Here is a 22,001-nt window from a genome sequence, read left to right as displayed (position 1 = left end):
CTCATTAGATCACTCCTCAAGTATTATGGCCCATTTTCCATGTACCTCACTGGACACCTGCTACAGCTGGAGAAGCCACAGAAGCACCTCACAAAGGGGTTCCTAGGCATTAAACATGCATCCTACATGGACAGACTCAGCAGACCCAAGCTATTCTCTGTGTCATAGCACCTAATTAGCACCTATCTGTCCTTGACCTACAAAGCCACGTCTGAGCCAGCTGGTTTAGAAATACTACATATAAATCCATCTATACCACACACTGTAAAGACCTCTACCTCAGTACCACAATAACCACAACATGCTAGTGGGACAGGTCCCTCGCCAAGAGTCTGCACATGCACTGGAATGCACTTGCCATACATGTCATGCAGAGCACCTAGCTGACCCTGTTCCAGAGAAATATTGATGAGTGGCTGGGTAATAGACAGTTCAACCCAAGGATCACTGCAGTGGCTATACTTGATACAGGCACTGGGACATAACATTGGGTGGCACAATGGCAGGTCCTTCTATGTGCTAGGCTTGGTAAGGCTCCTGGGTCATTACCTACTACACACTTGTGAACCTAAAAAGGGAATGACATCAGCAGGACAGATAAAGTAGTGCAGTGGGTGTTAAACTTATCAAAATACTTTGTCCTACAAACAGACACACATACTTGACAGATGTGAGATTAGAACCCCTACCTAACTAGTGATTTGTACCATAGTGCAATGCAGTTACCACACACACTACAGAGCTTACTAGGCTAGGAGTTGGCCAAAGGTGCTGATATGGAGAATGACATCAGCAGCCCTGATAAAGTAGGGAAGTGGGTGGGAAACATATCAAAATACTTCTGCTTACAAACATACATACCCACACACACATTTGCCAGATACAAGTGTAGAGCCCCTGACAAACTAGTCATTTGAACTATAGTGTTAAGCATTTATCACACACACTACTGAGCTTACGGGGCTGACAACTGGCAAAGGTTGCTGATAAGGGACTGACATCATATGGATTGATAAGGTGGGGGTACTGTGAGTCTTGCACACACACACACACACACACACACACACACACACACACACACACACACACACACACACACACACATACACACACACACCTTTAGATTTGCCAGGACTGAGATTAGAGCTCCCACCTAACTAGTTATTTGTACCAACATGTTATACCATTATAGCACATGCCACAGAACTTATGTGGCTGATGTCTGGCAGAAGGCACTTCTAAGATGACTGATATCTGCAAGACTGCTAAAATAGGGAATGGGGAAGTGTGCTGGGTTTGAATGGACCCAAAAGCATTTAGTGGTGAACACACACACACACACACACTTTTACATTTGCCAGGACTGAGATTAGAACTCCTACCTAAATAGTTATTTGTACTATTGTGTTATGCAGTTATCGCACATGCCACAGAGCTTATGAGGCTGGGCCTAACAAAAGTGGCTTCTATGGTGACAGACATCTTCAGGACTGCTAAGGTGGGGAAATGGAAAGTGCACTGGGTGGGGAAGGCCTGTTCATTCCTACATCCTATTGAGTGCACTGGGTGGGGAAGGCCTGTTCATTCTTAGATCCTACTGACAGTTCTCTAAGTGTCCTGTCCATTCCTAGATCCTACTGAGTGAACTGGGTGGGGAAGGTCTGTTCATTACTAGATCCTACTGACAGTTCTCTAAGTGTATGAGCATGCCCAGCATGTCCTTCTATAGTACATGTGGTACTCCATTCCAGGGATTATTGTACTCCAGTCCAGTTTGTTTTCTGCTATGGTCATCCCTCTCAACCTGTTGGTGCAGGATATCTGGAGATAGCCTATCAAAATGTGGGGACAATGGGACATACAATGATTCTGACAATTTATCTCAGTAATGTATGGGTTGCAAGGATTACAAGGCTGATTTTAGCAGACATCTGTTTTATATTCCATTTGACATTGTTGTGTACTATTTCAGTACCTGGTGACATACTCAGATCATCACAGTGATTTACCAGAGGAATACAGGATGGATGGTGCACACACAAGGTTTATGGGTCAAATGCTACTCATTCTTGCACTATCCAGCCTGTTGAGGGGTGTGCCTACAAGCAATTGACTGTTGGTGCTGTGGAAATGGCCCAGCACCTTGGAGATATATTACAGTGATGGAATCTCTGTGGATTTATGTTCTGGCCTGGTCTAATTTCCAGTCCACAGTTGGGTAATATAAGTCAGACAGGATAAGGGTGACAAGCAGACTCCAGATAGAGTTGTAGGAGATAGGATATGTGGGGTGTGTGTGTGACCTGGGCAGATATGTTTGTCTGTAGCTACCAGTACTTTGCATTGGGCTCTCCTCAATGGTTGACTGCACTTGGAGGATCTGATGTGTGTCAGACTGTTTGACCTGCCTAGAGGTGTGTGTTTATCACACATATATGAATGGCCCACTCATTTTGCCTGGATGGCCACATGGGGTCAGTATGTTGCATAGGATGAGTGATCAGGGAGGAGTGTGTTACTCCCCATGGCTGTGGCCCAGGGTTCTGTGGGTGCAGACATGTCACCATCTTCCAGGGTTAGGCCTGCCTGTAGTGAGTGCATTCCCATGTTTAAACTCCTAGCCCTGCCTGTCGACTGTACAGAGTATCACAGAATGTCCACATCCATGACTCATATATCTTGTTAGTTACCCAAACAAGTGTGGTTTTCCATCAAAAGTGTTTTGCAAGTCAGTTAGGGTTGAAGTCAGATATTACTGATAGTTGACATTGCAGTTTCAGACTTCATACCATCAAACATTCCATGCTACTACAAATATTTCCATCAACTTTATAACATTATTAGAGCAGTATTTTACAGATGTCCTTTTCTTTGGACCGTCATCACTGCATTATTCATGGCTCTGTCCTGATTTCAGTCTCTCTGAGGCCAGCAGGTTTGCTCCTAGCAGTTGTCAGCATGGCTTTTCTTTGCATTTTGTGGACTGCGTTATGTTGGTGTTATGGACCCCATGACACTCCCTAAAGGGCACTGTGGGTGAGGCATAGGCATTTGCCAGAGGCCTGTAGGCCAAGTGTGACAGATCCAGACGATCTATAGCAGGGCAGTGCATTCTGATGATCATATTTTCCCAAGCTGACGGCAGGAGATACCCCTGGGATGGCACCAGTAAGCTGACTGTGGGTGTTACTGACAATTGCTTTCTTTTACTGTTGAGCCATCAGTCTGGGTGACAGCTGGATGCTATGTAAGTCTAGAAACATATTACTGCATTTCTATGGGACTATGAGGGGTGACACGACTGTACACGATACACATCTGCACAGACTGTGCTGATATTTGCTTAACATTTTGGTACCATGTACCATAGTGGTGTGCCCTATCTTTCAGACTACAGGCAGAACAGTATCAACCACAGGTCAGATTGTTTGGGCATAGACATTCGTAATTTCAGACTTCTTATCCTTCAAAGCCATACTGCCACTGCCAGACCTGCTGTGATATCACTGTGTAAATGTCTGTGGGTGGGGATTTCATGGATGTCACCATGTGGGGGCCTTTGCCAGGCATTTCTGTATGGTTGTCTACAGCTGATCTGCTGTGTGGGGTTGGTGGTGGGTATGGGACCCCCACATTGACATCCATACATGTGACCTATAACCCCCCCAGTTATTTGGCTCACCACATATACTGCAGTGGTATTTGTCAACTAGGGTAGTACTGCATGGTGTGGGTAGGGCAGTACTGGGGATACACATCCTGCTGTCCCACAGAGCTGTCAGTTGTCTGCTGGTATCCCAGTTAGCCACACCATTCCCTTACATGGTTCATCAATACAATAGATATGCTATCAGAATATTCCACCCCATTATTTTAATTTGTTACAGAGACGGGCTTACCTTGTGCCTGCAGCTGTTGTGAAGGTGGTGCTTGAGGGATGACTATGTCGGATGCACACAATACACTGCCTATACATGGTCAGGTATAGGTGGTGTGATGTTTGGCATCCATTTTATTGTGTGTGAGAGTCATACAGAGAGAGAGATAAGTTCCTGGGGCCCTACAGTGCCAATGTATGTGCTATGTGTTGCCTCTTTGCCAAGGCCAGGCCATACTGGGCACACGTCCATATGCCTACATGGGCAGGCTCAGGAATTTCCCCCTCTGAGTCCCTTTGTGCTTGTGGAGGCCTTGGCAATTGTGGGGGGGCTGTGTGGTCCTTCCCCATTTTGTTCCTGATGCAGCTGTTTCCGCAGGATCATATTGTGTAGCATGGCATATACTATGACCATGTGTACACATGTGGCTGGAGAGTACTGCAAGGCTCCTCTGGATATGTCAAGGCAGCAGAACCATGACTTGAGCATCCCAAACACATGCTCTATAATGATCCTGGTTTGTACATGTGCCTCATTATGGTGTTCTTGTGTGGGTGTGTGTGCATTTCTGATGGGTGTCATCATCGAAAGCTGCAGTGCATAGCCAGCATCCCCTACTAAATGGCCATACGGGATGTCTCCCCTAGCAAACCACTGATACAGCTATGAGGAATGCCAGATGTGGGAGTCATGATAGCTACCAGGGCAGCCAGTACACACATTCATGATAATGCCCTGGGAATCACACACAGCCTGACAGTTGATGGAGTGGAACCCCTTGCGGTTTATGTAGAGCCTACCCTGGTCACCAGATGGTGCTTTAATGTGGATGTGCATGCAGTCTATGGCTCCCAGTACCTTTGGGTAGTCTGCTACATGGTGGAAGAGACACATATTGCTGGTCCTCTCCTCATGGGTGTTGGGGAAGTAAATGCGGTAGCATGGCATCCAGGAACTGGTGGAGTACCCTGGATGCAGATGCCTGTGAGACCCCCATCATGTCCCCACTAGGTTTTTGTAAAGTACCTGTAGCTAGTATTCTTAAGGCTACACATATCTTGGTATCCACTAGGATGGGTTCCCCTCTGTTGGCTCTGGCTCTGAGATGAGGCCGGCACAGCTCAATGATTTGCTGAAGTATGTCCCTGACAACTCTGTAGTGCTCTACTATCTCCAGATCATGTAGGCCCTGGTAGGGTACCCTGGGCCTGAACACTCTTCTCCTCCTCATAAGTCTGAGGCAGTTGTCGGCATTGTCCTCTTCACCACCCTCAGCCTCTTGCACATACTGATGTATGAGAGTGACAGCAGCTCCTATCATTTTGTTAGTGTTGTCAGGTAAAATCTCCTTCTCTGTGTACACCAGTAGTGTAGAGTTTGTGGGAAAAAACAGACCAAAAGGTGTTTGCATAGTTTATAGTGGGGTGCTGCAGATGCAGCCTGTGTGATTGGCTGAGTATGATATACTCCACCTGCCAGCTCTATTACTTGTAGTTGAGTGCCTCTAGTCTGCTATTTTCCTTTTTTTTTTTTCTTGTTACACTTGCCATTTCCTGTATTTTTTTATTTTTGTGGTTTAAATCCTGATGTGTGCCACACACACCCATTTAGGCAAGGAAAATAGGGCTATACAGCCTCGGACACACCCCCTTGTTTACATATACACAGTGCTGCCATTCCCTGTGTTTTTTTTTGTTTAAGTCCCAGTGCACGCCGTGCAAGCCTGTTTAGCTAAGTTAAACATGTTCTAGCAGAAATGTCCCTTCCTGGACACAAACACACTTTTCATTTCATGGTGTAAGATATTACAGCCTCAGACACAACCACTTGCTTAGGTGGGCTTAGCTAAGTGCAAAGTCAGGCAACAGTGCACCAATGTACTCAGACCAAGCATAACATACCCCTCTTCATGTTAGTTGCTCCTCCTGCCTACACAATCCTCTTCTAGCACCTACATGGTTAGGTGCAGGTTTTGGACTTAGAATATTCTGTGATTCAATAAATTTCCCCTCATTTGCCTACTCCACTGCCTTAGCCCATAGATACTGCACTGACATGGAGCCTTTCTCCTTGACGACCACTGTACACTGGTATTGTTTTGATTCTGCATGCCATAGACTATAATGGCAAAATGCAGATTTTCTTTAAACTTGGGTTTTCACAATTTTTTTCCGGCACTTTCATGTTTGCGCGCTGCTGTGCTATGCTTAAACGATTGAGATCGGCCAAAAAAAAAAGTTTTATTTTAGAAATTTGAAACTATTTTTAATGCCAATGGCCATATATTTGGCCATTAGCATGTCTAATTAATGGAATACATGCATTATTTGAGGCTGTCATGCCTCAGTTTTCTTTTTTTGCAGAAATGTATTCAGCTAGTAACTAACTACATTTGTGCAAGTTACACTATTCCTGCACGAACACCTGCCTGCTTGCTGAATCACTAATTCACCTCATTTGCATGGTTTTCACCAGCAAATGAGGTAATTAGCATAAGGCAGTGGTGTTCGTGTAGGAATAGTGTAGGAGCGCTCATGCACATCTGGGAAGCCCTTTGCTGAATCGCTTGGTGGACATATTGCCTGCAGCAGCTCCTGCACTATTCCTACACTCCATGTAGGGTTTAATGAATCCCGGGACAGAGATGGTTAATCATCCATTTTTACGATAGTGAAAGGATGTAATGGTAGTTGTGCCTCCTTTTTAAGACATGAAGGAGGAATTGCTGTTTTTTAAGATAGTAGAAAAAGGAGAGGTGATAGCAGAAGAATTCTGTAGCTAGAGTAAACCAAAAATGGATGAATAAAACAAAGCAACTTATAGGTACATAATAAGGGAAGTGGAAAAGGATATTAAAAGCTGAAGAGTAGAATAACTGAGAATATTGTGGAATATTTGAGAAGAAAAGGAGAACGTGAGTAGAACATTGAGCAAGATAGGTAGAGGTAAACTAAGTAAAGGAGTAGAACATTGAGCAAGATAGGTAGAGGTAAACTAAGTAAAGGAGTAGAACATTGAGCAAGATAGGTAGAGCTAAACTAAGTAAAGAAGTAGAACATTAAGCAAGATAGGTAGAGGTAAACTAAGTAAAGGAGTAGAACATTGAGCAAGATAGGTAGAGGTAAACTAAGTAAAGGAGTAATGCATTCAGCAAGATAGGTAGAGGTAAACTAAGTAAAGGAGTAGAACATTGAGCAAGATAGGTGGAGGTAAACTAAGTGAAGGAGTAGAACAATGAGCAAGATAGGTAGAGGTAAACTAAGTAAAGGAGTAGTACATTGAGCAAGATAGGTAGAGGTAAACTAAGTAAAGGATGTTCTTTTTTTACTGAAAGTATTTTAAGATGCAGAGTATCACAGTAACAAAAATGTCACATTTTGTACTCTTGTACAATTCAAAATAATGTTAAATAAAGGATTTTCTAACAATGCAGGACTGTCAGTATATTGCAAAGTCTCAGTATCCCTTGACCAATCTGCTGTTTTGGAACACACAATATTAGATTTGTGTATGAAGGGTAGATTGAGACTGTAGGGTAATTCCCATGCAGTTTAAACACATCTTCTTGTTTAAACTTGATTCTTGAATAATTTCTTGCTGGTTAGGTTTTTTTGTATCACAGAACACATTGTTCCAAATGTTTCTTATACGTTACAGAAGAATTAATTACAAAACAGATTGTGACTTCTGCTGGAGGTAATGCTTTTGAGTCAGTAGCTTTGAATTTCATTTTGGGATTATACCATGCCAAATGTTTACTCATATAGACTGCAGATGTGATATTAAACAGTTCAAAATGAAAGCTCACCATTCAACATGAAGGGAATGCAGTGATGTTCAACACAACTACACATAGAAGTAAATATGGCTACTTTATTATATGCAGATTCAAGTTTGGTGCAAGAGTGTTTAGATGCGTTGGTGACATGGCTGTAATGAAAAAAAATAGAAGTATTGCTACATAATTCAGCTTGTTATTTTTTTGTGGAGGAGCATGGGAATTATTTGATTTTGTTCAGTCTACCCCTAATATGAGTGCATTTTTAATATTTTGGTTAGTGTGCTCATCCACAGATAGGGGATATACGAGGTTCAGTAAGTGAGCAACCAAGAGAAGAAATGAATAGTTCTTGTGACATTTAATAACTTATAGTGATAAATGAAGAAAGCAATAGTATTTGTACTAATTTATAGTGATAAATGAAGAAAGCGATAGTATTTGTACTAATTTATAGTGATAAATGAAGAAAGCGATAGTATTTGCACTAATTTATAGTGATAAATGAAGAAAGCGATAGTATTTGTACTAATTTATAGTGATAAATGAAGAAAGCAATAGTATTTGTACTAATTTATAGTGATAAATGAAGAAAGCGATAGTATTTGTACTAATTTATAGTGATAAATGAAGAAAGCGATAGTATTTGTACTAATTTATAGTGATAAATGAAGAAAGCGATAGTATTTGTCTTGGGTTTACCTAGGCATAATGCTGGGACCACAGAATGTTTCTGCTTTAGAAAATTGTACTGGATTTTTGGTTTGTTCCATGCTGGACAGGGTATTGTTTTATTGTTCCCCTCCATGTAGAGAACCATCAGCTGCCATCAGCTTTTTTCCTTGTTCACTGTTTCTATAGGACCGGCCTTAGCATCATCTGGGCACAACCTGATCCATGTCTGGGGATGGTGAGGATATATGCTGTTGTAGCATTATACAACCTCACCCTCACTGCCTCACCTTGTCAGCTCCAAAGCACTGCCAATGGGAGGTACATGCATGCTTCCATGTATATGCAACCTCCCAGCTAAATGTTATACAGCTTTTGAGCTCCACAATCACTGCCAGTAGGAGGTACATGCATGCTTCCATGTATATGCAACCTCCCAGCTAAATGTTATACAGCTTGTGAGCTCCACAATCACTGCCAATGGGAGGTACATGCATGCTTTCATGTATATGCAACCTCCCAGCTAAATGTTATACAGCTTGTGAGCTCCACAATCACTGCCAGTGGGAGGTACATGCATGCTTCCATGTATATGCAACCTCCCAGCTAAATGTTATACAGCTTGTGAGCTCCACAATCACTGCCAGTGGGAGGTACATGCATGCTTCCGTGTATATGCAACCTCCCAGCTAAATGTTATACAGCTTGTGAGCTCCACAATCACTGCCAGTGGGAGGTACATGCATGCTTCCATGTATATGCAACCTCCCAGCTAAATGTTATACAGCTTGTGAGCTCCACAATCACTGCCAGTGGGAGGTACATGCATGCTTCTGTGTATATGCAACCTCCCAAATAAAAGGTATACAGCTTGTGAGCTTCACAATCACTGCCAATGGGAAGTACATGCATGCTTCCATATATATATGCAACCTCCGAAATAAAAGGTATATAGCTTGTGAGCTCCACAATCACTGCCAATGGGAGGTATATGCATGCTTCCATGTATATGCAACCTCCCAAATAAAAGGTATACAGCTTGTGAGCTCCACAATCACTGCCAATGGGAGGTACATGCATGCTTCCATGTATATGCAACCTCCCAAATAAAAGGTATACAGCTTGTGAGCTCCACAATCACTGCCAATGGGAAGTACATGCATGCTTCCATGTATATGCAACCTCCCAAATAAAAGGTATATAGCTTGTGAGCTCCACAGTCACTGCCAACAGGAGGTACATACATGCTTCCGTGTATATGCAGCCTCCCAGCTAAATGTTATACAGCTTGTAAGCTCCACAATCACTGCCAATGGGAGGTACATGTATGCTTCCATATATATGCAACCTCCCAACTAAATGTTATACAGCTTATGAGCTCCACAATCACTGCCAATGGGAGGTACATGCATGCTTCCATGTATATGCAACTTCCCAACTAAATGTTATACACCTTGCAACATATAGTTTGCCACGCTCTTAATGCTGCCATTACAGTGAGCCTAGGCAGCACCCCCCCAGAGGGCGGGCTGGCTTCACCTGGTCACTTCAATAACCCCACTCTTTGGTCCCTCCAGTACCTGACTCACTAATAAATCACATCTGGACCCAGTAAAGGCTTTATCCCTCTGCACCATGGCACCGGGCACTGTGCTGGAGAAAGAGTTGTTGGAATCATTTTAAATGCAAGACAAGGTGCAAGCATCACAATGGGAAGATATAGCTGAGTTACATAAATGCAAAAAAAAAAAAAAAGGATTTAATACAGATCCGTGAGGTCACCTTTTGGCGGGCAAGATTGTTCAAAATGAAAGTAGTTCCATTAATTTTACAACTTCTATATGACAAGTAGTCCTTAAACCATTTAATGTTGATGTATTCATACTGAGGGCACTACAGTTTTAAATAATATGTTATAATGGATGGTACCAAAAGCTTTTTGTAAGGTAATAAAGATGGCTGCCCAATATGACTGCATTTTCACTGTTCTAAATGAGTTTACCAAGACAGAATATGATGGCTTCATCAATATGGCTGTTTTGAAATCTATGTTTAAACAGCGAGAGAATACTGTTATAGCAGGAGGGATGGGTTTTAGAGAGAAGAAAATCTATGAACTGGGAGTGTATTATAGCTTCAAAGATTTTTGATAGGTGTTCAATATGGATAAAGGCAGTAGAGCAACACAAGTCCCTTTCCACAACTCAGAAACTGCCCCTTCTGAGTTTCGTACACTTATAAGTATTGTCAGAGAAATGGCTAATGAATACGACAACATATTTGCAAATCTAGGAGCCTGTTCTTAGATGAAGCCTTCTGCTTTTGCCCTAGTTTAGAGCTTCCTGACTTTCACAATAGCTTTTTTCATTGGGATGGAACTGGACTTGTTTTGAGCTGGTTGGTTTTTGGATGAAGTAAGAAAAGATGGTGTTGCTGCTTCAGCCTGGTCCCTCAGTAAGATTGCTTTCATTTCATCTTTAAACTTTTGTAAAGTGGAAGAGGCGGGTTTTGCCTACTTGGGCAGAGTAAGGGAATGCATTCCTTTCCAGCAGTCCTTAGATAATGTATAGTTTACCTCTGTTCTGGTAGTTCCATTTATATTAGTTTTGAAAAAAGCCTCAGACTGATGGCTTTATTCTCTGTATGAATTCCGTGATCAAGAGATTTGTCATTTTAAGGTATTGAATCCATGTCCTGGGTGAGACATCATTTTATTTTATAACTCAGCAATCATCTGGGGAGGAATGAATGCTTCTTAATCTGTAAGATTTAACAGGAACTAGATCAAGTTTAGTATAATTATATTGCATGGAATAAATACAGCATGTATGTGTGGACCTCTGTCATAAAAAATACCAAACTATGTTTACTACTAGCTGATTAATCACATTGAGACTTTGTTTTCTTCATGCTTACTCTGATGTAATTGCATGATTTTTCAATTTTACTGTAACTCCATACTGCAGAGATTAGACATTGGTCACTAAGGGTTTACTAAAGCTCCATTTTGGGTACAATATGACAGTCCTGTCAGAATGACATACTCAGGATGTTTGAAGGTCCTCATACAAGCATTTCAGCCATGGTTATGACACTGCAATGATCTTCAGCAGTGAGATCTGGACACACAACCTACAATCACAGTGGTAAACCTTCAAGTTTTTTATGTGGATCAGATTATTATTACAATGATAGTCAATGTTTCTTCCCATCATTCTAACAGTTTATCCCCCCCTCACCAAGATGGAAGACTGTGGAATGGATAAAAATTGGTGCAAACATATAATGAAATGCTGTGAAGCAACCCAGCTATTTTCAAATAAATGACTTTGAAATAATTAAGATAGCTTTAGTCAGACTATAATTAAAAATAATGTTTAAATACTATAAAATGTAGTAAGATTATTTCTGATGGAGTTAGCATCAAATGCTTCGCTTATAATTTTGAGTAGGCCTACTTCTTTGACGTAATAATTAGCCATCAGCTTGAAAATATGAGGTTCAAGCTACAGAAAGATGTCTAAACACAACTCAATTACAAATTGTCAAAAGCAATTCTTGGTTTTGAGTAAAATGCTTTACTGTAGCAAAGTGGAAAATGAAAAAAGATAAAGCTTCTCACAAAGTTTCATACCAGATTTTTTAAAGACATCAGTGCTAGCTACTAAACTTTTTGATGATATTGTCAGGGAAGGGTAAACTGTACCCCCAAAACAATTTACTTTTCCTAATATTACTGCGGTCTAATGAGGGAAAAGTTAGGCTATAGAAAACAATGCAAAGTCTCTAAGGTTTTCAGCAGGTAACAGTGCATCTCTGTAAAACACCTGATCAGGGCTACTCCTTTCAAAAAAATATGTTTCTTTCCAAAAACCTGGCAATGATTTTGTGAAACTCTATACTAACTTTTTTTAGCTGGTCGTATTTCCTATTTCATATTTCCTCTATACATACCTGACATATTATTTCGCATTTCATGCCTTGCAGATCCAGAAGAAGAGACCACTAAACGCATCATACTAAAAGCAACATCTCTGGCAGATGAGGAGGCAAATGTAGATGAAGTAGAAACTACAGCAATGAAAAAGATAATATCTGTGACAGAAATGATGAGTTCTGCCACAGGAGTGAAGATGACATCTGTAGCCAAAACAGAGATGAATGCGTTAGAGGATGCAAAGACAACTTTAATAGTGACAGACAATAAGCTCATCGTCTTGCTGAAAAAAGAAGATTATATCCTACTTGCATCACTATTTGTAATAGTTATTGTAGTTTCTTCTCTCATCATCTATGTATGTATTAGAAACAGAAAGAATTACAACATTGCCAAAAGGCAAGAAAGACTGAGAGCATAAAAAATGAATGCGACCTGTGCGATCTACTGATTCAAAAATCCATTTCTCTTAATGTATGTGTGTCAGCAGTAATTTAAGTGTTACAGTCACACTAAAAGTTATTAATTTGCTATGTAATTGTATACAGCACAACTGCCATTTATGCTTTTCCTCCCTTAATATACTTGCCCTGCTCCAATGAGTTTCAGAGCTACTTTTCTACCCCAGTGGTCCCTTTATCCTCCCCTCTAGCCTAATCATGATGTAATCCCTTACCTTGGGACCTTCTGGTCTCCCAGAGATCTGAGCAAGCCTTGTGTATGTCTAGAATACTATATTCAGGAAGTGATTATCAGGGTATAGAATTGTCGTCATCATCATCATCATCATAGGCAGCCGAAGAAGTGTTTCAATCTGGAGTCTTTTTTAAAAGGTCTATGAAATAACAAAAGAATTCTGCCATTTAACTCTACCCTTTTCCAATGAGACCTTAAAAACATTCAGAGCTTGATAATTTCTTAACATATCTAGTTTATATATGTCACTGAACACCTCTGTTGTGAAGGGTAGTTTCAGTTACTTTTAGAAATTACCATTTTAGACAGAAGTGCCTGATATCATGGCATGCAGATTTCACTTGAGCGAGAGAATAAAAGACATGGGGGAAATGTCTAGATATGGCTATATCCTGAAAATACACCAGTGAAAAATAAATAAAAAAGCTATTTAGCCACTTATTCTGTGTTGTGATGGTTTATTTCAGGAGTAAAAATATGAGAACTCAGAAACGTCCCTGAGCAGGGCAGAATATGGAAATATAATTTGAATTTATTTTCATAAATGCATAACTGTAAGTTCTCCTTTCTCTTCTCCTTCTCCCTCTTCTTTGATTTTTTGCAGCATTTTTCAGGAAATGATTGGGCCGATCTCAACAAATGTTTCCCTACACTTTCATAAATGACTTGGAACCCCCTCATGATCTATGCCATTCGTTTTGTGCAAATCCACACATGAAGATCACTCTATACTTTCACACAGTAACAGTGAGATCGTTCTTTGGGAGAAAATGTTACTGCGACCACGGCGTAACTGATGATGAACACACCAACAAAGACACTGCTGAAAATGTTGAGCACAGAAACCATTTCACTATAATAAATTCATAACCCCAGCAGACAATTTCTCGTGTGCAGAGTATTGAGATATAGCCAATGTCTGTCTGGGACATGAATATGTCAGTTTTGTTGGTTGGAGATTATGTTGTCTTATTAGCTTCAAGTGAATATGATCTCCAAAACACATTGAGGCAATTAGCAGTGGAATGCTGAATAACTGGAATGAAAAGCGGAACATCCAAATCCAAAGTCATGGTTCTGTTCTGGAAGCAAGTGACTAAGCTCTGAAGTCAGGGGAAACCAGTTAACTCAGGTGGGGGAGATAAAGTGTCCTCTGGTCTTATTCACAAATGAAAGTAGAAGGGATTTGGAGATTGACAACTGGAAAATTTTTTTGGTATCAGTACTAGAGACAAGGCAGTATACTCGGGTATAGTGGTGAAGTGAGAGTTTAGTCAGAAGATAAGCTCTCAATTTTCATGTGAGTGTATTCATCATCTTCACTTATGATCATGAGCTTTATAGGTACTGCAAGGAGGTGATCTCAGATGCAGAAATAAGGTGCATTTTCAGGGGAGTTGAGGTTAATCTCTATGACATGGTGAAGATCTCAGCAGGTATGGAGGATGTTAGGGTACAGTCACCAGTCCTCCATGTTGACATGTGTCAGGTGAGGTGATTTGGGCTCCTTCAAGGATGTCTGATGTGTACTTTCTATAATAGAAGTTCCAAGCATAGCCCACTGAGAAGAAGATCCAAGGGCAATCCTTGGCCAAATTGTTGGGATTATATCTGTCATCTGGCTTGTGAAAGACTAGGGATCCCACAAACTGAGTTGGTGACTATTGTTGAAGATGGGGAAGCTTGGTCTACCTTTGTCAGCTTACTATCACATGATCATCGTCGGACCAAGGGGTTTAGAAATGGACAGATGCATGCATTGTTGGATGGATAAATGGTAGACTTTCATCTGGTTTGAAATTATTAACAAAATGCCATCCTTAAATAAAAAAAAAATGTTTATTGTTTTCTTTTATATATCTCACAGCTCCCTATTACTGTCACTGATTTTATTGCATAAGATAATGGTTCTTTTGCTATTGTAAATAATAATATGCCTTTATTTTATTCTTTTTGTAAATTTTATTCTGTTATGCAGGTATATTCTATTTTAGTATACATTGCTTCATTATATAAATCATTTTAGTATAGCAACATAACAGTAGTTTAATATTAATACCATAAACATTTAGAATGGTTATTCTCTGTTAATTGCATCTGTATTTTTCTCTTCATCAAAAATACTGCTAATTTTTTATTTTTATTTTTCTTAGTCTGTTATACATATAACCTTCTCAATATTATCTGATATAATTGTTTTTTTCTTTTTGTTTGTATGAAACCTATTTGATCATACTATAGTGAAGTGGGCATTAATAGGTTCAGTCATCATTGCTATCAGCTTTTTTCCTCATCTGTACACGGAGTTGGGGATGTAACTTTAACAGTGACCATCACCCAGAGCCAATGTTGACACCATTGGGTGGCTAGTCCTGCTGCAGTAATAGGCTCAATTCTTTTGTTAATATGGTCATTAGTATACTGTTATTAGGTATAAGAGTCACTGTAGCTAAATTATATTTCCATGACGGAGGAGTTTAAACTTTTCTGTTAAATCTAAAATAAATGTATCTAATAAATTTGATAACTTCTTATGCATATATTTTTGCCATTATGAAATCTATTACCAGTGCTTTGTTAGCTTTTGGTATGTTTGTTACATTTTCAAGTTTGTGATGAGTTATTTTAGCACTTAATAATTAAATATTTTCATCTGATATGCAGTATTTAAGTTATTTTTCATAAAATATGTTATTTGTTCTTTAGTAGAAGTAAAACATTTAACTGGAAAAATCCTGAAAATAATTTAATATTTCTTTTGTTTCAGTATCTATGCATTTGTTTCATATTCTGAATAAATTTTAAATGGTTTATTGATGACTATGGGCTGGATTCATGAATGCCTACAAAGTGTACCTTAAATGTATGCTAAATGTACATGATCTGTATTCAAGAAAATCTCTACCACATTTTTTTGCGCTATCTATTTATTCAGAAAGATTAGACTAAGTGTAGACATAGCATACACATTGTGGTAACCTTTATGAATCCCCCTAAATATTTAAGGTTGCAAGAAAATCAGTAGGAAAACTAAAATTAAGAGGAAGAAGGTGGGAGTCATGCTTGTGTTGTCTGTTCACTCAGAATGGTGTACACTTAGTGTAGGTATTAATAAATCTGGCCTATCTTTCTGCTGACATTTTATATGCAAATTGAAGGCATAAGATATGCTTTTTTGGTATGGTGGCAGTTTTGTGATCTATTATTGTTTATATATTAATTTGTAAAGCTTTAATAAAAATCCTTATAAATGCTTTTCCTCTGGCCGACTTATGGGAGGGAAAGAAACTGGGACCTTCTGGGTTATTAGACAGTATTGCCCTCACAATGATCATTATTGCTGGCACAGAATTTACAAAGTAGAACCAGCACCAGCAGTATCCCATACACTGATTGGTTGCACCAGAGATTTTATTTGAGCCCTATGCACCAGCAGTATCGCATACACTGATAGGTTGCACCAGAGGTTTTATCATACAGTGATTGGTTGCACCAGATGTTTTATCTTAGCCCTATCTTCCACTTTCCTACAATCTGCTGGCACAACTGAATAGGTAATGCGCTTTGGCTTAAGGTTATGTCCACTCTGAGTATTTAAAACAGCTATACCTCCCCAGCACTTTCCCATATACCTCATAGCCCATGATTTCGCTGAGCCCTGGCCTGCAAAAGGGCTCAACTGGAGAATTGTTCAGCATGTTTCCTTTGCCTCAGGATAGCCACACCCATCCTCATGGCCTATAATGTCCAACACCCAAACCAGTCGGTAGTCAGGACTTTTTGGTCCAATAGGCTATGGGCAAAGGTCTCTACTGTATATCTTTTGATTAGGTATTTTAAATATTCATGAAGGTGGACCAATTCATTATTCATTTATTTCACTTTATGTTTAAACTACTGTTGCATATTCATATAAATAACTTTTAATTCTGGCAGCCTCTATGTGAGACTGACTTCAGTCCAAGATGGCAGCATTTGGCAGTCTAGCACAACTTTGGTCAATTTTATATATTACTATTTACATTTGTGCATCTATATATTTTATATTACATTGTGTGTGTGTGTGTGTGTGTGTGTGTGTGTTTTCATTATTTTATTGCTGATGTGTTCAACTCTGGTTTTGAGCTGTGGTACTTGGAGTTTCTAATACATTGTTCGCTCCTCCATCTTTTATTTTGCTACCCTGTGACACTGCTCCTTCAGTGGACCTGATATGTTAGTAGGTGAAGTCCTTCAGCCTGTCTCTTCAGAGAAGAGAAAACCTTGCCAACTTGACTTATAGTTTTTGTTTTGCTTTAAGTTCTTGAAACTGTTTTTAAGAACTTTCTGCTTGTGGACCATTTTACTTTACTTCAGAAGAGCTTTAAATATCAAAAAAGAAGGTAATCTAAGTGTGAATAACCATTGGTTTACTTTATCTGCAGTAACCTGTGGAACTCTGAACCATACCTCTCAACCTCTTAGAGCAGGAAATCTGGACAAAGCCATAAATTATGGGAGTACAAAGGCCCAAAAACCAGGACAAGTTTTAAATATTGCTCTTACAAATTTTAAAGTTGATGGAATAACAGGTTTTACATTAGTATGAATTTTCTGAAGGGTATGAAGTCTTAATCTCAAATGTCTGTCATTATTTTCTGACCTCAATCTTTAATGGCTTGCCAGTGATTTGTAAGAAAGCCACAATTTTATGAAAAATGGACCAAAAATTTGACGTAAAAAATGAGACGTGCGAAAATCTGTATTTTTGAGAGGTATGCTCTGAACTTTTTGCATACATTATAGACAACCACATTTTGAAGTTTGACTTTCTGGGTTACTTGCATTTGTTCCATCAGATCCTTGACCATAGATTCATACTGTGGAATTTTGTTTGAATTGTATGGTTTTCTGGACATGGCTGCCATAGTTTGTTGCATGCACAATAATGCTATCCTGATTTTCAGCAGGAAATTGCCTTGAACGTTCTGTACCCTGGCTTTAGTAGCCCTTATTTTTATAGCTATGCTCTGGTTGACTCATACATTTACTTTCCATCTTTGCTTCCTTTTTCTTTGCATGTTTTTTTTCAAAAGACATTATAAAGAACCATTTGGATAACTGCTTTGATTATATATTTATTGGTGAACTGACAACATTCACTTCTCAATTCAGTTTACTATACAGATTTGGTTTCATTTAAATATTCTGTTTTAATACTATGGGCCCGATTCCAAAAAACTTGGTCTCAGGGTAAGTTTTTCAGAATCAGGGCAGACTTACAGTAAGAGCAACTCTTTTGGAATCTGACTCCATGTTTGTGATTTCGTATTTTATTCTAAGAGTGTAGCTGCAATGACTGTTTTTTTTTAATTATAATATTCTAGTTATATTTTTGTTGTATTTTATCTATTTACTTAATTTTAATGTCTGTACACTGCTTTGGTAATAAGTACTTATATTAAGTTGAAGTTGATGTTGATGGCGAATTAATTAAATTATAGATTGTAGTAACCAAGGTTTAAATTCTTTAAACATGGTTAAACTGGTATCCTCCAAACTTGCCATAATGTGTTTTTATATCTTTGTTTGTGTCTCTCGGCTTTTCCCGGTTAGGGGTCGCCACAGCAGAACTCTGGTCCGCTAATGATTGGCAGTAGATTTTTTATGTGCCGAGTTTGCCAGCCCTGACGCACAATAATTGCTGTATTATGAACTGGAAGTACATTAAGAGTAATATTTACTGACCCCAACTGAGATATTAAATTACATGATAAATGTACTCTAACTATTCTGCTCTGAGTTCCATGGACATGAAAGGAATATGCAGACATAATGATCTGATATTTTATATTTTATAGATTTTTTTCAGTGTAATTGTATCATTCATTTTAAGAAATTTAGGTCACGGTGAAATTATTGGTTCTTCTATTGCATGTATATCTTCTTTCATTAAGTTACAATAAACAAATGTGATCAAATAATTAAACAACCTTGTCCAAAACTACTGCTGAATTAATATAATAGTAGTTTTTGTAATTTATTTTACATTTATTGACTGGTATAGAGCACTGATCAAAGATATACCAATTGCAAGCTTAGCAACACAATGTGTTCACGCCAACAATAAACGAAACACTCTTGCCTAGTTAGCTCTTATTTATTTATTTTTATTTATCTATTTCCATTTTAATGACCGGGGAAGTCCACTGGGCCAAGCAGAGTCCATTTTCAGTGGAGGCCCGGGGAGAAAATCTCCAAAAGCAGTTAACAGAATATGCATAAAAAAGACAACCGATGTAAGAACACCACAAACTCTATTTATTAAGTGCTTTTCATCCAGCACAGTGGCTGGACTTCATCAGATAAAAGAATCAACTTCGTAGACACTCTTAAATGGTTCAACAATCCAGTCATGTGACCAATGTCTTAATTGAACCTCTTAACATCAGTTAATTAACACATCACTTGATAAAAGTTGTACCATAGTTAAAAATACAGAGTTAAAAGCCCTAACTAAAGAACAATATAATACATTCTTCCCCTAAATAAAAAACCTTCATCCTTCACTACTCAATCGACAATAAATTGATTTATACATGGTATATTAAAAATAATGCGTGTTTAAATAAAACCACGGTTAATATATAACCATTATAAATAAATAAATGCTTTAGGTATGGGACTAACCCTTGAACTCATCACTTAATTTAAGCAAGTTATCTCCACATACTTTTTAATTTTAAGTATGGGAGAATAGTGCATGTTTCATTTATTCCTGGGAACTGATTAGCGTTTAATTGAAGTTGTCATAACAACTCAAGTTGTTCTAAAAGTAGTGATGCTGGTCTTTCATGTGCATTTTCACTAATCTGGTGTATAACCTTACACTTGAATTTGTGGTTGGGTGAATTTTCTATATGCCTAGCTAGTGCGTTCTCTGTTTTTCCCCTCCTAATAGCATACAGATGTTCATAGATTCTTTCTTTTAACTTTCTGTCTGTTTTCCCTAAGTAGAAAACAGGGCAGAGAATGCAGTGAGCTAGGTATACTACCATTTTAGTGTCACAATTATACCTATGTGTGATGGAATACTTGTGGTTACCTATAGAAAAATGTTGTCCAGTTGCAATGGATCCTCAGTAGTTACAGTTTTCACATTTGAACATCCCCTGGGTCCTTGCAACCTTCACTATAGGAGTTTCTATTAAGTTTTTCAAATGTTTACCCTTCCTATAAGTGACAATAGGTCTGTAGCCTATCTTGTTAACTAATTCAATCTCATTTTTTAACATCTGTACGCTATTAGGAAGGAGAAAACAGAGAACGCACTAGCTAGGCACATAGAAAATTCACCGAACCACAAATTCAAGTTTAAGATTATACGCCAGATTATTGAAAATGCACATGGAGGGCCAGCATCACTACTTTTAGAACAACTTGAGTTGTTATGGCAACTTTGATTAAATGCTAATCAGTTCCCAGGAATAAATGAAACATGCACTATTCTCCCATACTTAAAATTAAAAAGTATGTGGAGATAACTTGCTTAAATTAAGTGATGAGTTCAAGGGTTAGTCCCACACCTAAAGCATTTATTTATTTATTTATAATGGTTATATATTAACCATGGTTTTATTTTAACACACATTATTTTTAATAAACCATGTATAAATCAATTTATTGTCAATTGAGTAGTGAAGGATGAAAGTTTTTTATTTAGGGGGAGAATGTATTATATTGTTCTTTAGTTAAGGCTTTTAACTTTGTATTTTTAACTATGGTAGAACTTTTATCAAGTGATGTGTTAATTAACTGATGTTGAGGTTCAATTAAGACATTGGTCACATGACTGGATTGTTGAAACATTTAAGAGTGTCTACGAAGTTGATTCTTTTATCTAATGAAGTCCAACCACTGTGCTGGATGAAAAGCGCTTAATAAATAGTTTGTGGTGTTCTTACATCAGGTACCTTTTTTATGTTTATCCAGTTTGTGAAGTATTTTTTCGTTTCCAAGTTGTTGCTGTTGCTGACATGGCATCTGATGTGCTTGATAGCCAAGAAACTCAACTTACACAAAGTTCCCAAGTTGATGCGGGGAACTTAACTATCCTACTGGGAATCATGACTAAATGCCTTGATGATCTGGCAAACAGAGTGGAGTCACTATCTCAATGTTCTGTACTTTCCTCATAGAACAGTCCGATGTTACAGAATGAGAGGTCTGTAAGAGATTTGCCCCCAGGTGCTTCTATCAATTGCACCACTAGTTTGGGACAAAACCTTTCTATTAATGATCAAAGTAAACGTAGTAATACGAGTGCTACAAACACTTTGCTGACTGGAGGAAATATGGCAGTGCCAATACCTTCTATGAGCCAGCAAATAACTGTACAACAACTCAACAACCCTATGGGGCTTATTGGAGCACCCGACTTGACAGTGTGGTTAAAGGACTTTCCAAAACTAACCACGCAGAACTCAGAAGTGAATTTGGTGCAACTGGCTGGGAGAGGTGAGCAAAGTTTAGTTGCTAACTTGAAAACTTTAGACTACAAACTATTGAAGCACAAAAAGCTCCAGCTAGAAATAGCGTATTTCACAGAAAATGTAAAGATGAACATAGTTCCAAAAGGTCTGAGGTCCTGGCAGTTTCCGACAGGACTGGTGTCAGGATCACAAGTTCATAAAGGCCTACTGCACTTGTTTGACAAGCAAGGGAAAGAACTAATGGAGCTTATTTGTAAACGTTATCACGTTCAAGCAGACGAATTATCTAAGGAAGTGGAACAGCTAGCAGGGATGTACTAAGCCATCATGATTTTGCACACTATAACTTTGATTACCAACGTATTTTTAACAGTATCAATCAACAGATTGAAAAACTTACATAAAATTAAAAAACTGGAAAGGGATCGTGTAGATTATAGCAATGGTACAGCCTACCCTAGTCCTCCCCCATCACAGCTGTGGAATGCAACTGGCCAACAAAATCAGGTGTGCACTAACAACAAGAGTTTAAGTGATGGGTGGAAGCAGAAAACAATGTTATCTAACTC

At 38.8% G+C, this 22,001-nt stretch overlaps 1 protein-coding gene across 1 annotated transcript in view; it reads left to right on the top strand.

Moving 5' to 3' along the window:
* Positions 1–12,938, top strand: part of LOC122812874 — a 122,744-nt gene extending 109,806 nt beyond the window's left edge. The window contains exon 3 of the mRNA XM_044084918.1: positions 12,316–12,938. Coding sequence (XP_043940853.1) covers positions 12,316–12,686 — 371 coding nt within the window. The 3' untranslated portion in view covers positions 12,687–12,938. The remainder of the gene's footprint in view (positions 1–12,315) is intronic.
* Positions 12,939–22,001: the final 9,063 nt, after the last annotated feature.

This window comes from Protopterus annectens, chromosome 10.part0 (genome assembly GCF_019279795.1).
Source record: "Protopterus annectens isolate FY-2018-M chromosome 10.part0, PAN1.0, whole genome shotgun sequence".
NCBI classification, from domain to species: Eukaryota; Metazoa; Chordata; order Ceratodontiformes; family Protopteridae; genus Protopterus; species Protopterus annectens.
Note: the sequence above shows the minus strand (reverse complement) of the source record. Positions and strands in the feature narration are given on the sequence as shown.